Here is a 16834-nt window from a genome sequence, read left to right as displayed (position 1 = left end):
AGTCGTCCATTCGCACGCCGTCGCCACGACCCAACGGCAGTGTCACAAACTTCCAGTCGCCCGATCGTCGCGGCAACGGCATCCGCACCATCACCCAGTCGGCATCGAGGGCCGAGACCGCTAGGGCGACATTTGCTGCTGGGGCGTCTAGAAGTCCAACAGTGTCCATAATTCACAAGCAAAGGCCGGAGAACATCCCTAACAGGTGTGTCACACACACACACACACACACACACATATGATGTGTTATTCTGTCTGGTCAGTCACAGGCTTTTATACAGTCCTCTACAGGTGTGTCTACAGGAGGATTAAGTTCTTCTAAAGCCTGTTTGGGCAAACTATGGCCTGGAGTACTGTCACTACCAAAGGAATCAACGATACACAGTATCAGTAGTATTTGTTACTGTAATGATTCAAGTTGAAGTGGTCTCTCATTACGACCACATACAGTAGTAACATTTATCATCCGTATTTCCCTCTGTCACCACAGACACCCTTCCTACCTGGGAGGCCCTAGCGGTACCTGCAGGTCCAAGTCCTACCACCATGTGGCGTACAACCCCCCGACACGCTACTCCTCAGAGAACATCCACTCCGACCCACTCTACAGGAAGACCATCAGGCCCATGCACTCCGCAGAGGCAGCTGGGATAGTGACCGCCCAGAGCTATGTGGGCCGTCGCCCCTACACCATGCGCTACGTCATCGTCAACGAGCACGAAGCTAGGAAAAAGTTGCTTCGATCAGCCACACGCGTCCCTCGCCACTTCCGAGCGGAGGACCCGGTGGGTGAAATCGTAGAGCTGATCCCGCGGAATATCAAGCGGTATACTCCAAGGGCGCCGCATCTGCATGGGCACCCACATAGGTCGAATCCGGCGCAGTCACACCTGAGTGATGAAGAGCAGGAGGAAGAGGCAGGGGGGAAGAGGGAGTCTAGGAGGGGGTCGTTCGGGCAGACTCACCGGCCCCGCTCACTCTCCGACCTCCACCAGCCGGCTCGCTTCTACATCGGAGAGCGCCTGGAGACCAAGCTGTCTATGGCGTCAAAAGACAGCCACACTGCTAGGGGGCGCTACGGCGGTGAAGCCCAAAAAGGGGACTGGGAGGATATGGAGACGCGCTTGCACTCCCTCTCCCAGACCAGCATCAGAGGAGCGGAGCTTCCACCACCAATCAGGCACACACAGTCCCCAGCCAGACACCCCCACTCCCCGAGCAGACTTGTACACTCACCCCCCCAGGGCCCTGGAAGACGCCTGGAGCCACAGGTCAAGCCCAAGACATCCAGGTCCAAGCTGGAGCCTTCCCTGACTGAGTCGGACTCGGCCTCTCTGGCCTCCAGTAGCGACCAGCAGAACAGCAGCACAGACCAGTACATCCAGGTCATTCACAACAAGGAGAAGTATCTCAAGTCTGAGGCAAGGCAAGGCAAGCTGGCTAAGAAGAAGTCCAAAGCCAGTATAGATCTCAATGTGTCTGGGTCCAAAGACCTGGTCTGCTCCAACGTGTAGTTGGTGTATTTGTATTGTGAATATATCTAGGTTTATTTAACCTTTATTAATCCATGTAAGTTATTGACAGTAGTGTAAAGTACTTAAGTAAAAAATACTTTAAAGTACTACCTAAGCAGTTTTTTGGGGTATATGTACTTTACTTTTAGTCTACTATATTCCTAAAGAAAATAATGTGCTTTTTACTCCTTACATTTTCCCTGACACCCAAAAGTACTAGTTACATTTTGAATGCTTAGCAGGACAGGAAAACTGTCTAATTCACACACATCAAGAGAACATCCCTGGTCATCCCTACTGCCTCTGATCTGGCATACTCACTAAACACAAATTTGACAAACACTTCATTTGTAAATTATGTCTGACTGTTGAATTGTGCCCCTGGCTATCCGTAAATTAAAAAAAAAAAAAAATTGTGCCGTCTGGGTTGCTTCTGCCCCTGAACAAGCCAGATAACCCACTGTTCCCTGGGCGCCGAAGACGTGGATGTCGATTAAGGCAGCCATCCGCACCTCTGATTCAGAAGGGTTGGGTTAAATGTGGAAGACACATTTCAGTCGAATGCATTCAGTTGTACAACTGACTAGGTATCCCCCTTTCCCTTTCCTAAATTAATATAAGGAATTTGAAATGATTTACACTTTTACTTTTTATACTTAAGTATATTTTTGCGATTCACATTTACTTTTGATACTTAAGTATATTTAAAACCAAATGGTTATTGAAAGCAAATTATATTTTACAATAATGACCTGTCGAGTTAATTGTTTTGTAATGGGTTACATAAAGTCGTATTGTAAACCACAGAAAATGTGAAAAGCCCATTCATGGCCAATGCTATACTTTGTGTGTGTTAACAAACAGCTCTATGTACATAATATGCATAACATATTATATGCTCACATTATCATGGATACTGTGCTTGCTCTCAATCAAATAAATATCATGGTCAATGGTCCAAAGTAGTGTACCTAAGCATCAGATTGTTTTGTTCTACTCAAGGTTAAGTGTATGGCCCTTGATGTTTGTTTTAGGGTTATCACAAACAGGTGTTATATTGGCTATTGTGTGTGTGTACATTACATTGTACCAAGCAAACATGGCCTTCAATTCAGTAAAATGATGATACCGTAGTAAAGTATGATGTGTAACATATATAATATACTCTGCAAAAAAATAAACATCCCTTTTTCAGGACCCTGTCTTTCAAAGATAATTCATAAAAATCCAAAAAACTTCACAGATCTTCATTGTAAAGGGTTTAAACACTGTTTACCATGCTTGCTCAATGAACCATAAACAATTAATTAACATGCACCTGTTGAACGGTCTTAAGACACTAACAGCTTACAGACGGTAAGCAATTAAGGTCACAGTTATGAAAACTTAGGACACTAAAGAGGCCTTTCTACTGACTGTTAAAAACACCAAAAGAAGGATGCCAAGGGTCTCTGCTCATCTTCGTGAACGTGCCTTAGGCATGCTGCAAGGAGGCACAAGGACTGAAGATGTGGCCAGGGCAATAAATTGCAATGTCCGTACTGTGCGACACCTAAGACAGCGCTACAGGGAGACAGGACAACACCTGCACAGGATCGGTACCTCCGAACATCACACCTGCAGGACAGGTACAGGATGGCAACAACAACTGCTCGAGTTACACTAGGAATGCACAATCCCTCCATCAGTGCTCAGACTGTCCGCAATAGGCTGAGAGAAGCTGGACTGAGGGCTTGTAGGCCTGTTGTAAGGCAGGTCCTCACCAGACATCACTGGCAACAATGTCGCCTATGGGCACAAACCCACAGTCGCTGGACCAGACTGGCAAAAAGTGCTCTTCACTGACGAGTCGCGGTTTTGTCTCACCAGGGGTGATGTTCAGATTGGCGTTTATCGCCGAAGGAATGAGCGTTACACCGAGACCTGTACTCTGGAGCGGGATCGATTTGGAGGTGGAGGGTCCATTATGGTCTGGGGCGGTGTGTCACAGCATCATCGGACTGAGCTTGTTGTCATTGCAAGCAATCTCAACGCTGTGCGTTACAGGGAAGACTTCCTCCTCCCTCATGTGGTACCCTTCCTGCAGGTTCATCCTGACATGACCCTCCAGCATGACAATGACACCAGCCATACTGCTCGTTCTGTGCGTGATTTCCTGCAAGACAGGAATGTCAGTGTTCTGCCATGGCCAGTGCGAAGAGCCCGGATCTCAATCCCATTGAGCACGTCTGGGACCTGTTGGATCGGAGGGTGAGGACTAGGGCCATTCCCCCCATAAATGTCCGGGAACTTGCAGGTGCCTTGGTGGAAGAGTGGTGTAACATCTCACAGCAAGAACTGGCAAATCTGGTGCAGTCCATGAGGAGGAGATGCACTTCAGTACTTAATGCAGCTGGTGGCCACAACAGATACTGACTGTTACTTTTGATTTTGACCCCCCCCCTTTGTTCAGGGACACATTGTTCCATTTCTGTTAGTCACATGTCTGTGGAACTTGTTCAGTTTATGTCTCAGTTGTTGAATCTTGTTATATTTATACAAATATTTACACATGTTAAGTTTTCTGAAAATAAACACAGTTGACAGTGAGAGGACGTTTCTTTTTTTGCTGAGTTTATAACACCTTGGGATATGTATAAAGTACATTTACAAAAGGAATGCCATGTCGATAACTTCTAGACTAAAAGTGGCCTGAGTCTGCTCTCTGGGTGGAGAAAAAAAAGTGACATATTAACGTATGTGTTTCGATAACTGATTGTCGTTGCAGTAAGAACATTGAAAGTGCCAATTGTTTTCACCCTTCTATCTGGGGCATGATCAGGTGGACACGTAACTATCATTTTCAAACTACAATTCCCAGCATTCCCTTCAACACTGTTCCAAGCTTCCAACGAATCAGAAAGCGTACTTTTTTCACATGAATTTTTTTCATCAGTTGATGGGAAAACGGCTAGCTAGCCTGCTGGCTAAATAAGCTTACTTTTTACTACAAATTCGTGTTAGATGTTTATGACAATCAATATTTTATTTTAAGCAAGTCTGAGTCTTACTGACTTCAGGAACCTCGCGGCTAACGATAATGCAAGTCTTTCATTCAATATATGCATTAGCTAACTAATGTTAGCTAGCTACTGTAAATTGTCTAATATTGGTGTGTGTGGCTAACTGTTACTAAACGTAACTGTCTCATATTCATAGTTCATATTTTACGCTTCATACTCTACGATAACTTCAGCTAGTTATCTTGTGTGTCAGTCTAAATCCATCCATTTGGAATCACGGCTAATGTTAGCTATCTAACTAGTCAGTTAGCCTGACAGCTGGCTAGCTATTGAACCGGTTGCAAGTCCTCCATCATCACATCTGCCAGGCATGGATTACATGGATTACCAGAACACAGCGAATGCAGTTGGGGACTGTCTTTTGAGCTACACCAAGGACGAGTCTGGGTGGAAAGTCTGCAAGAAATCGGTGCGTAATGTTCTAGGTAGCAATATTAATATTTTATAATTACAGGTGACGTTCCTTTCTGTGCACCATGTTAACAGCTCCATTTTGCTGTGTCATTGTAAATAACATAGCTAGGTAAGTGCAGTCAGTGTGTTGACAACAGCAACCAATGTTTTGTTTTTGACAAATGGATCTGTCTGTCCATTTTTAGAATGACGTCATCGTGTCCTGGCGGCCATCGACTGAGTTCCCTGGGAATGTGTAAGTATAAGCTGTTCTCCTTATCTAGGCCAAATCATTCATTTCTAAATGTTGTATAGAAGCAAGTTAGACTAGATGTCATTTTCCCAATCTTATCTCCGGAGAGTCTTTAACGTTACTGCTTAACAGCGGTAACCTTGACTGAACTGAGAGCATCAGTTACGGAAACTGTTGGACTTAAGTTTTTACTGAGGTCATCTTCAGCTGTTAATCATAACGGTCTAAAGAGGGCTACTTTCCCCTCCTCGACCAGTTTCCTTCAGCTGCATTGATATGAAAAAAACTGAGAAAGAAATATCCACCATCTTGCTTTTACTGTTGCTGTTTTCAGTTCAGTGCAAATGAAGGAGAGAACATGGAGATGAAGCCACGTTAGACTGTTAATTAAGAAAGCACCAATAACAGGCTGGCTTCCCAGACCCAGATTAAGCCTAGTCCTGGACTAAAAAGCATTCTTAATGGAGAATCTCCATTGACAACACTTTTTAGTTTAGGACTGGGCTTAATCGGTTATGTTTGACGTGTATTAGAGTTAGTGTTCTGTCTATCTCTACATGTTATGTTTGATGTGTATTATGGTTAGTGTTCTGTCTATCTCTACATGTGTTGTGTCTGACTGGTACAGTGCATTCAGAAAGTATTCAGACCCCTTCACTTGTTCTACTTTGTTACGTTAGCCTTATTCAAAAATGGATTTAATTAATTTTTTTCCTCATCAATCTACACACAATCCCCCATAATGACAAAGCAAAAACAGGATTTTAAATTCTTGCAAATGTATTTAAACTATTTTTAAAATGTTATCACATTTAGATAAGTATTCAGACCCTTTACTCAGTACTTTGTTGAAGCACCTTTGGCAGCGATTACAGCCTTGAGTCTTTTTGGGTATGACGCTACAAGCTTGGCACACCTGTATTTGGGGAGTTTCTCCCATTCTTCTCTACAGATCCTCTCAAGCGCTGTCAGGTTGGATGGGTAGCGTTGCTGCACAGCTATTTTCAGGTCTCTCCAGAGATGTTTCGATCGGGTTCAAGTCTGGGCTCTGGCTTAGCTACTCAAGGTCATTCAGAGACTTGTCTCGAATACACTCTTACATTGTCTTGGCTGTGTGTTTAGGGTCGTTGTCCTGTTGGAAGGTGAACCTTTGCCCCGGTCTGAGGTCCTGAGCGCTCTGGAGCAGGTTTTCATCAAGGATTTTTTTTTAAATATATATATTTCACCTTTATTTAACCAGGTAGGCTAGTTGAGAACAAGTTCTCATTTGCAATTGCGACCTGGCCAAGATAAAGCAAAGCCGTTTGACACATATGTAGCAGTGTGATGTTGTTCCCTAGATTACGCACCAAATTGCACACAAGGACCAATTCAAATAGGCCAGGTCAAGAGGGGATGTTAATAATCTGATAATAATAATAATAATTCAGTGTATTTTTTTTATTTAATTACAGCTGCATAGCTAATGTTTTTATTTGGTGTACAAACACTTTTTCATACCAATATTGTACATACAAGTGATTGTAAAAGTTTTGTATATTTTGGTTTGGCCCATCGCGGGTTATCTGTATTCCCATACCACTTTATCGTTCTCTTTTGCCTGACCCTCGGCTAGCAAGGTATGTTGTCCTTGGCTCCGAAACTGTTTAATATAAAACCGTCATAAGGTTATACAATGTACTGTTTTGCAACCATACGTTTGTTATAGTGTGGACAGTGTAGGAATTTATGTTAACAAGTTTCACAGAGCTCACTGACTGGGGTATCTGTTGTAACTTCTGAGTACTTGTGACAGTGGTTGAGTGAGTGTCCATGTGCTCGCGCAGGTGCCGGAGAGCTGTGACTGCACCAAGGGTAACGTGTGTGTTGTCTCTTCGTGTGCAGGTATGTCTTTTATTTTGTCAGAATTATGTTCTGTATAGTTTTACTTGTATATGCTGTTGTGCAGCGAGTGTGTGCACGCAGCACCTGTTAATTCCTTTTGGCGCTCTTTTGCCTGACCCTCGGCTAGCAAGGTGCCGGAGAGCTGTGACTGCACCAAGGGTAACGTGTGTGTTGTCTCTTCGTGTGCAGGGCAAATAAAAAGATTTCAACGAGCAGACCATCAGTTGTGGCAGCGTCCTAATTAAAAACACACAACGCAGAATGAACCACGCTACACATACAACAACCCAGAGTTACACATGGAATAAACAAAACATACAGTAGTAAAAGTCTATATACAGCATGTGCAAATGAGGTAGGATAAGGGAGGCAAGCAAATAAATAGGCCATGGTGGCGAAGTAATTACAATATAGCAATTAAACACTGGAATGGTAGATGTGCAGAAGATGAATGTGCAAGTAGAGATACTGGGGTGCAAAGGAGCAAGATAAATAAATACAGTATGGGGTTAAGGTAGTTGGATGGGCTATTTACAGATGGGCTATGTACAGGTGCAGTGATCTGTGAGCTGCTCTGACAGCTGGTGCTTAAAGCTAGTGAGGGAGATATGAGTCTCCAGCTTCAGTGATATTTGCAGTTCGTTCCAGTCATTGGCAGCAGAGAATTGGAAGGAAAGGCGGCCAAAGGAAGAATTGGCTTTGGGGGTAACCAGTGAGATATACCTGCTGGAGCGCGTGCTACGGGTGGGTGCTGCTATGGTGACCAGTGAGCTGAGATAAGGCAGGGCTTTACCTAGCAGAGACTTGTAGATGACCTGGAGCCAGTAGGTTTGGCGACGAGTATGAAGCGAGGGCCAGCCAACGAGAGCGTACAGGTCGCAGTGTTGGGTAGTATATGGGGCTTTGGTGACAAAACGGATGGCACTGTGATAGACTACATCCAATTTGTTGAGTAGAGTGTTGGAGGCTATTTTGTAAATTACATCGCCGAAGTCGAGGATCGGTAGGATGGTCAGTTTTACGAGGGTATTTTTGGCAGCGTGAGTGAAGGATGCTTTGTTGTGAAATAGGAAGCCGATTCTAGATTTAATTTTGGATTGGAGATGCTTAATGTGAGTCTGGAAAGAGAGTTTACAGTCTAACCAGACACCTAGGTATTTGTAGTTGTCCACATATTCTAAGTCAGAACCGTCCAGAGTGGTGATGCTGGACGGCCGTGCGGGGATCTCTATGTACTTTATTCCGTTAATCTTTCTCTCAATCCTGACTAGTCTCCCAGTCCCTGCTCCTGAAAAACATCACCACTGCATGATGCTGCCACCACCATGCTTCACCGTAGGGATGGTATTGGCCAGGTGATGAGCTCTGCCTGGTTTCCTCCAGATGTAACGCTTGGCATTTAGGCCAAAGAGTTCAGTCTTGGTTTCATCAGACCAGAGAATCTTGTTTCTCATGGTCTGAGAGTCCTTTAGGTACCTTTTGGCAAACTCCAAGCGGGCTGTCATGTGCCTTTTTCTGAGGACTGGCTTAATTCTGGCCACTCTACCATGAAGGCCTGATTGGTGGTGCTGCAGAGATGGTTGTCCTTCTGGAAGGTTATCCCATCTTCATAGATGAACTCTGGAGCTCTGTCAGTGACCATCGGGTTTTTGGTCACCTCCCAGACCAAGGCCCTTCTCCCTCGATTGCTCAGTTTGGCCGGGCGGCCAGCTCTAGGAAGAGTCTTGGTGGTTCCAAACTTCATCCATTTAAGAATGAGGGAGGTCACTGTGTTCTTGGGGACCTTCAATGCTGCAGACATGTTTTGTTAACCTTCCCCGGATCTGTGCCTCGACACAATCCTGTCTAGGAGCTCTACGGACAATTCCTTCGACATCATGGCTTGGTTTTTGCTCAAACATGAACTGTCAAATTATATATACAGGTGTCTGCCTTTCCAAGTCATGTCCAATCAATTGAATTTACCACAGGTGGACTCCAATGAAGTTGTAGAAACATCTCAAGGATGATCAGTGGAAACAGGATGCACCTGAGCTCAATTTCGAGTCTCATAGCAAAGGGTCTGAATACTTATGTAAATAAGGTATTTTCATTTATTTTATACACTTGCAAAAAATTCTAAACCTGTTTTTGCTTTGTCATTATGTGGTATTGTGTGTAGATTGGTGAGACCATTTTTTTATTTAATCAATTTTAGGTCTGAATACTTTCCGAATGCACTGTATAAGAGTTAGGGTTAGTGGTGTTCTGTCTCTCTACATGTGTTGTGTCTGACAGATATAAGGGGGAGTCGGTGGTGAAGGGAAGTCCAGAGAAGGTATGGGAGTGTCTGAAGCCAGTGCCAAATGGACTGCGGGTGAAATGGGACAACAATGTCAAGAAGTTTGAGCTGGTAGAGCAAGTCACTGAGGTAGGCTAAGTTTCAAACCAATGGACCGTACTGTAGTCACAGTTAGTCACAATTCAGTTGTTTTGTCCCCATCATCATCATCTATGTTCTGAGTTTGCTTTAGAGAGTTGTCACTGATCATTTGATTCTCCATTGATTCTTTATCATTCCTCACTCACTCACACACCCACAAACAAATCACAGCTGAATAAATACTCTGTCATCCATTCTTGCTGTATAGTTCTGTCTACTCCCCCAACTTTGTTGATAAGCCTTAGGGTTTTATGGAAGTGAGTTTTACCTGACCTCTATGGGACTTCCTGGTTACGTGACGGTTAAATAAGGTATCCAAGCAACCAAAGTGTGTCATCCAATGTGTTCATGGTTTTGATACATGTTTCCTAAAGGGCACCTGCCAGCGATCGCCACACCCACAGCACCAATGCAGCACTCCTACCCTTTGTTCTCTATTCCATTAGTCATGTTAATATTTATTTGGGACGAACACAAGTTCAGGGACATGTTCAGTAGGAAAACATAGATAAATGCTATGGATAGAACTGATGCCATACCTTATTCTGCAGATCAGATGGGTACTTTTGTTGTGTCCTGTTGAACGAGGCCCAGTGTTTATCTTGTGGAACGTTGCAGATAGAAATATCATGGATAGAACTGGCGTGATGCCTTATTCTGCTTATCAAAGGGGTTTGTTTCATTCTACTTTGTATATTTCTATATGGACATTCCACAACGCCGTGTTCTGCTGAGCGAGGCCCAGTGTTTACCTGCCTAGTCTCTCCCCCCTCACACAGAACGTCACTGTCTGCAGAACAGTCACTCCGTCAGCAGCCATGGGCATCATAGCTCCCAGAGACTTTGTCGACGTTATTCTAGTGAAGCAATACGAAGACGGCACCATTACATCCAATGGTGCGTAACGCCTCATATCTCTCTTCCTTCTGTCTTTTCTCTCTCTTCGCTTTATGATAAATAGGAGTTCTAACAACAACAAGAAACGGTAGATCTAGAGCGAACGGTAGATCTAGAGCGAACGGTAGATCTAGAGCGAACGGTAGTTCTAGAGCGAACGGTAGATCTAGAGCTAACGGTAGCAGTAGAACAGTAGTTCTAGAGCAAACGGTAGTTCTAGAGCGAACGGTAGCAGTAGAACGGTAGTTCTAGAGCGAACGGTAGCAGTAGAACGGTAGTTCTAGAGCGAACGGTAGCAGTAGAACGGTAGTTCTAGAGCGAACGGTAGCAGTAGAACGGTAGTTCTAGAGCTAACGGTAGCAGTAGAACGGTAGTTCTAGAGCGAACGGTAGCAGTAGAACGGTAGTTCTAGAGCGAACGGTAGCAGTAGAACAGTAGTTCTAGAGCGAACGGTAGATCTAGAGCGAACGGTAGATCTAGAGCGAACGGTAGCAGTAGAACGGTAGTTCTAGAGCGAACGGTAGCAGTAGAATGGTAGTTCTAGAGCGAACGGTAGCAGTAGAACGGTAGTTCTAGAGCGAACGGTAGCAGTAGAACGGTAGTTCTAGAGCGAACGGTAGCAGTAGAACGGTAGTTCTAGAGCGAACGGTAGCAGTAGAACGGTAGTTCTAGAGCGAACGGTAGCAGTAGAACGGTAGTTCTAGAGCGAACGGTAGCAGTAGAACGGAGGTTCTAGAGCGAACGGTAGCAGTAGAACGGTGGTTCTAGAGCGAACGGTAGCAGTAGAACGATAGTTCTAGACCGAACGGTAGATCTAGAGCGAACGGTAGCAGTAGAACGGTAGATCTAGAGCGAACGGTAGCAGTAGAACGTTAGTTCTAGAGCGAACGGTAGCAGTAGAACGATAGTTCTAGAGCGAACGGTAGCAGTAGAACGGTAGTTCTAGAGCGAACGGTAGCAGTAGAACGGTAGATCTAGACCGAACGGTAGATCTAGAGCGAACGGTAGCAGTAGAACGTTAGTTCTAGAGCGAACGGTAGCAGTAGAACGTTAGTTCTAGAGCGAACGGTAGCAGTAGAACGATAGTTCTAGAGCGAACGGTAGCAGTAGAACGGTAGATCTAGAGCGAACGGTAGATCTAGAGCGAACGGTAGATCTAGAGCGAACGGTAGATCTAGAGTGAACGGTAGCAGTAGAACAGTAGTTCTAGAGCGAACGGTAGCAGTAGAACAGTAGTTCTAGAGCGAACGGTAGATCTAGAGCGAACGGTAGTAGTAGAACAGTAGTTCTAGAGCGAACGGTAGATCTAGAGCGAACGGTAGTTCTAGAGCTTTATGATAAAATAACATTTTGGAACATTTCTCTATCAATGTATTGTTTAACTAAATTTCTCTACTGACTCAATTCACATTTCTATTGGAGTGTAGCTCTTTTTGTTCTTTGATATCTGTCCTAGGACTCTCCTTGGAAGACCGCGCAGACCTGTTTATTATTATATATTTTTTTTAAATGTTAGGCTATTTTAATTGAACGTTGAGGCATTTACAGAGGACATAACAGCACAGACATTAAGAAATATAAAGGAATAAATAGCTATTCTAACAACAACAAAAAACATAATCAATGATATACAAATCAAGCACTGGAATGCGCAGACATACCACGCCATCGGCAGTAGGCTGAAATCCGTAGAGTACAAGAGGAACTATCGTCACTTGTCACTAATGCAGTGCTAGTGTGTGGATGATGTAGCCTAATCATCAGCCCTAACCCTCAGAGAGGCTGGCTGGGAGGGAATCTCTGGAACAGACAACTGTCTTATCCACTGCCCCAGACTGAGGCCTAGGCCTAATCATCCATGTCAGAATGTGGGTTGTGTTCAGTAAGCACGAAAAGGAAGAAAACGCTCAAACTGTGATGTATTAGGCCTAGCCTATATGCTCTTGTCCAATAAGAATGGCTTGGTAATGTATTCCGTTGCAAAACGTTTTGCTACGGTGTGCCCAAGATGAGTTTTGCGTTTTGCCTTCACTATCAGTATACTAAGTAACATTATGTGATTGATTGAATGAAAATAGACTGAATTATATCTACACATATTTGTATCCTCATATGTTCTCTCCCTGTGTTCTGTCTGTTAGCCACCCACGTGAGCCACCCCAGCTGCCCTCCCCAGTCAGGGTATGTGAGGGGTTTCAACCACCCCTGTGGCTGCATCTGTGTCCCCATCTCTGGGTGAGTCACGTGCTGAGACACACTTCTGTTTCATAATATTGTCGTTGTCTGATAACCTCATCTCCAAAACAAACTTTTCAGGAAATTGAAAAAAGGTCCATATTTTCCCGTTAATGAACACAGTTATTAAACTTCTAAAGCTATTCTGAATACATTGTATTGGTCGTAGAGCCGTACAATGTTCAGAGTACATTTCATTCAAAAATATCAATGACCAAAAATGTAGTTACGGTTTTCATCAGACAGCGACTTTACATACAGTACACATGCTTTAGTTTACAAACCCATCTGCAACATTCTGAACATTGTGTTAAGTTCTGTCAGAACCAAGGAAGTTTTTGTAGAGACAATGGTCCGTCACAGGAGGGCAGTAGAGCGCTAAACTTCAGTGCACTCAGGTAGACTAATTGAGGTATCTATAATGTGCAGCAACAGGTTTGGTTTGAGCATTCTCTCTCTCTCTCTCTGTCTCTCTGTCTCTCAATAACATTATCTAACATGACCACCTGTCTTGATAGCTATGTAGCTGAAGAAGCACTGTCTAATATTGTTCATACAGTATAGTGTAAATTCAACCTCTCTCTCTCTATCCCCCCCAGGGAGCCAAATAAAACCCAGCTGTTCAGTTTCTTCCAGACGGACCTGGGGGGCTTCCTGCCTCGCTCCGTGGTCGACTCTTTCTTCCCATCCAGCATGGTGGAGTTCTACAGCAACCTGGCCAAGGCCATCAAGTCCCTCAAGGACCACTGATACACTCATACTATACCTTCCCTTAGCCCTGGTCCCAGATCTGTTTGTGCTGCATAACCAACTCCTGGCACCAGGTGATACTCAGATCTGGGACCAGCATTCAGCGGGACCAAAAAACACAGAATGATTAGCTATGTGAATGGCTTAGTTTTAAAGAGGCTATATGGAACTTTTCACCTCAGGGGGCTTTTTAACTGAAAGGGACAGATTGATGTAAATGGATTTTAAAAATCCTTATTTGAGAGCATGGGGCACACCTCCCCAAGCCGTATCTTTCTAGACTAAAAATAACGATTGTGTTGTTTCATGAGTAAATAAATATTGTTATATCAACCATACAGGCAACACTCAAGCCAAAAATGTAGATAAACAATTAGCAACTCAACTTCTGTACAGCCTCTTTAGAAGAGTGGTCACCTGGCCTTGGCTTGGAGTAAACTGTCTGAGCTTAAAGGGAGATGATATGAGGGAAGGAAGTGTGCAGCTTGTTTGTCCCAGCACTAACACAGCTGATTTCAGGTCATTGAGGTCTTGGTTCATTTGTGTAATAATGGTGTGTTAGTGCTGGAGCAAAAAGCCTGCACCCCTGGTACTGTTGCTCTCTAGGACCAGGTATGGTGGCCACTAGTGTAGTCTTACAAAAAGGTTGAGGGTCGGTTCTAATTTCATTCATTCAACCCTGGAAAAAGATTGAATAGGAATTTCTCATAGAGGTTCATGTGCAATTTTCTTGAGTGGAAGCGATTTGAAATGGAATTGACCTTAGCCCTGATGTTAAAGTTGCAATTTGTAAGTTATTTTTCCCCCTATTGTAACAAGAAAGAGTACAAAAACAATCATCATGAACCCACTCCCAAAAAACACACGTTACATTATTGGACATAATGTAGTTCCTGTTCTTCTTCGTTCGTTTTTTTTTCTTCATGCGGGTACACTAGCAAACACCCTGCTTCTTAGTCCTCCAACCGGAAATCCAACTTACAGACCGCACCTTTAAGCACTCTGGGCCGCACCTTTAAGACTAGATCTAGGGAGGTCAATTTTGCCAAACTCTACTTCCAAAACAAATATTTCCTGTACATTTCCTATTTAGTGATGCATTTCCCCCCCTTTTTCCCACCACAAAAGAATGAGAATAGATTTGAAATCTATATTTTGTATTCAGTGTCCTAAACACACGGAGGATATGTCCTCCTTCCCTTTTGTACTGTTGCTGTTGAATACAGTCCATTCTGTTCCACTGGCTGCATCCTACCTACAGTAACATGCATGTTGCATGGACCTTACAGGAAGCCCAGAATGGAATGGGATTCCATTGGGACGAGTCATACCTCATTTGTTGTTGTCCGTTGTATACGGTAGTACTGTACTTGAAATGTTCTGGTTTAACCTGTCTCCACAGCCCTTTAACCAATACCTAAAGATGGAATAGGGGGAAACGGTGCCACTGGCCGCCCCACCAGCATTGTCATTGTTGTTGCTGAGCTGAGGAGCGTCGTGCAGCATGGTTATGAAATGCAGTACATATTGTGTTATTGTATGGTGCGTGCGTTGATGTCAGAGATGGAAATAACAGTGTTGTTGTTTGCAGTAACTGGAAAGCGTTATGGACATGGTTGTTTTACAGTTGAGGATTCCAGCTTTAACCAGTAACCTTTAGAGGGTCTATATACAGCCGGCAGATGTGTTCTAGTTACAATAACCCCCCCCCCCCTAAAACTCTATCCTATTCCTAACCTTAACCTCTGCCGGCTTTATAGAAGCCTAACCTCCAAGCAAGGATTCCTGCCTCAGTTACTTTTCTCTATGTAGTATGTAGATGTCAAACTAAGAACACTGCATTATTCTTAAGCAAAGTTATTTGCAGTATGTATGGGCAAATGGCAATATGAACAGCTTCATCTAATGAGGAATGGACAAAGGAACATCCGCTCGATTAGAAGAGCTTCTGAAGGATTTTGGGTTTTATTCAGTGGGGTACAACATGGTATGTGTCCCATAAGGCTCTGGTCCAAATTAGTGCACTATATAGGGAGTAGGATGCCATTTGGGACAGCTATGGATTCCAACATTTTTAAGCACAGCAGCAGCATAGGACTGCCATTCTGGCATCAGTTGTGACTAGTGTGTCATTTTACACTGTAAAGAAACGTATTACCAGCATAGAGTTGAGAAAACCACTGTCTTTGATATGGCACAAGAGGGCATGGTCATCTGTCTAGGCCAGGGTGCCTCTCCGTAGCTTTTTAAAAAATCATCGGTGAAGGGAAATAATGAGAGCAAGCATCAATAGTATTGAGATACATCCCTAGTTGGTGGAGGAAGCCTCTTCAGAGTATTGAGATACAGCCCTATTAGGTGGAGAGGAAGCCTCTTCAGAGTATTGAGATGCAGCCCTATTAGGTGGAGAGGAAGCCTCTTCAGAGTATTGAGATGCAGCCCTAGAAGGTGTCTTCACAGTGATGTACAGTCAACCATCTGCATGCCTGCTGAGTCCTCTACATGTATGATGATAAGCCATTATACTAATGATGTTTTAGATCAATCTTTTTAGAAGCCTTGTGGTTAAGTTTCCTTTTGAAATGAAAACACACTACTTAACGTCCTTTTCTTATCCCGAGTGGATAATAACCTTAACTGACAAACCTTTACAAGTGCATTGCATTCCACCTCATCCACAACCAAGTCCTATATGCTTGCTTTTTTTATAATCATTGTTTGCCATTTGTTGGTGTAATACTATGAAGGCATTGTTTTGATGTGTGTTATTGTACTGTAAGTGGAGCCTGAAGATCATACCTACCTACAGTGTATTGCTGTCTTAATGTCAGAGTACACACGTTGTCTATTGGTGGCTTGTTTTGAAAATGTAATCCATCATGCGTTTTGGGACAGATATGTATGTTTTAGGGTACGTGTTGAATGCTGTTTGTTGTCCTCAGCTCCTGATTGGAAAGCACAGCTGCTATGGAAAATGGCTGCTATTGAAATATACTATTAGTTCAGTTGTCAAGCAACACAGGAAAATAACATGTTTTTTTAGGTCAGGATTAGGGTTATGAATTCTGGTCATTTTTCAAAAATGTTCAAGTTTTCCTGAAATCCCAGTTGGAAGATTCCTGGAATCAGTAGGGAATACGCAGGGAATCTGGAAATCCTCCAACCAGGATTTCTGGGAAATTGGGGAAAGTTTTGCGACCCTAATCCTGACCTGCACTCTACTGTACCGTAGGACTGTACTGTATACTGTATGTTCCACCCAGCAGGTTTTGTGTTTCACCAGCATCTGCATTAAAAACTACTGAACGTTACATCCAATGTTGTCCTCCTTGTTGTATTATATTACCATCACCACAGGTAGGAAAATGGCTATACCCACTACACATTCACCGGCTGTTTTTCAAACACCGGAGAAGAGTTATTA

At 43.7% G+C, this 16834-nt stretch overlaps 2 protein-coding genes across 3 annotated transcripts in view; both read left to right on the top strand.

The window, feature by feature from the left end:
* The window catches only part of LOC120024918 (transmembrane channel-like protein 3), a 60021-nt gene extending 58255 nt beyond the window's left edge, over positions 1-1766 (top strand). For both annotated transcript variants that reach the window (XM_038969284.1, XM_038969286.1), the window contains 2 exons: positions 1-205; positions 491-1766. The exon at positions 1-205 is cut by the window's left edge and continues 75 nt beyond it. In XM_038969284.1, coding sequence (XP_038825212.1) covers positions 1-205; positions 491-1514 — 1229 coding nt within the window. In that variant the 3' untranslated portion in view covers positions 1515-1766. The remainder of the gene's footprint in view (positions 206-490) is intronic.
* A 2675-nt stretch (positions 1767-4441) lies between these two features.
* Positions 4442-16721, top strand: LOC120024927 (stAR-related lipid transfer protein 5-like). The gene is made up of 6 exons (XM_038969295.1): positions 4442-4985; positions 5176-5225; positions 9384-9516; positions 10308-10425; positions 12567-12660; positions 13260-16721. Exons 1-6 carry the CDS (start codon positions 4887-4889, stop codon positions 13408-13410), a joined length of 645 nt encoding a protein of 214 aa, XP_038825223.1. The 5' UTR covers positions 4442-4886; the 3' UTR covers positions 13411-16721.
* Positions 16722-16834: the final 113 nt, after the last annotated feature.

The sequence above is a fragment of the Salvelinus namaycush genome, chromosome 30 (genome assembly GCF_016432855.1).
Source record: "Salvelinus namaycush isolate Seneca chromosome 30, SaNama_1.0, whole genome shotgun sequence".
NCBI lineage: Eukaryota > Metazoa > Chordata > Actinopteri > Salmoniformes > Salmonidae > Salvelinus > Salvelinus namaycush.
Note: the sequence above shows the minus strand (reverse complement) of the source record. Positions and strands in the feature narration are given on the sequence as shown.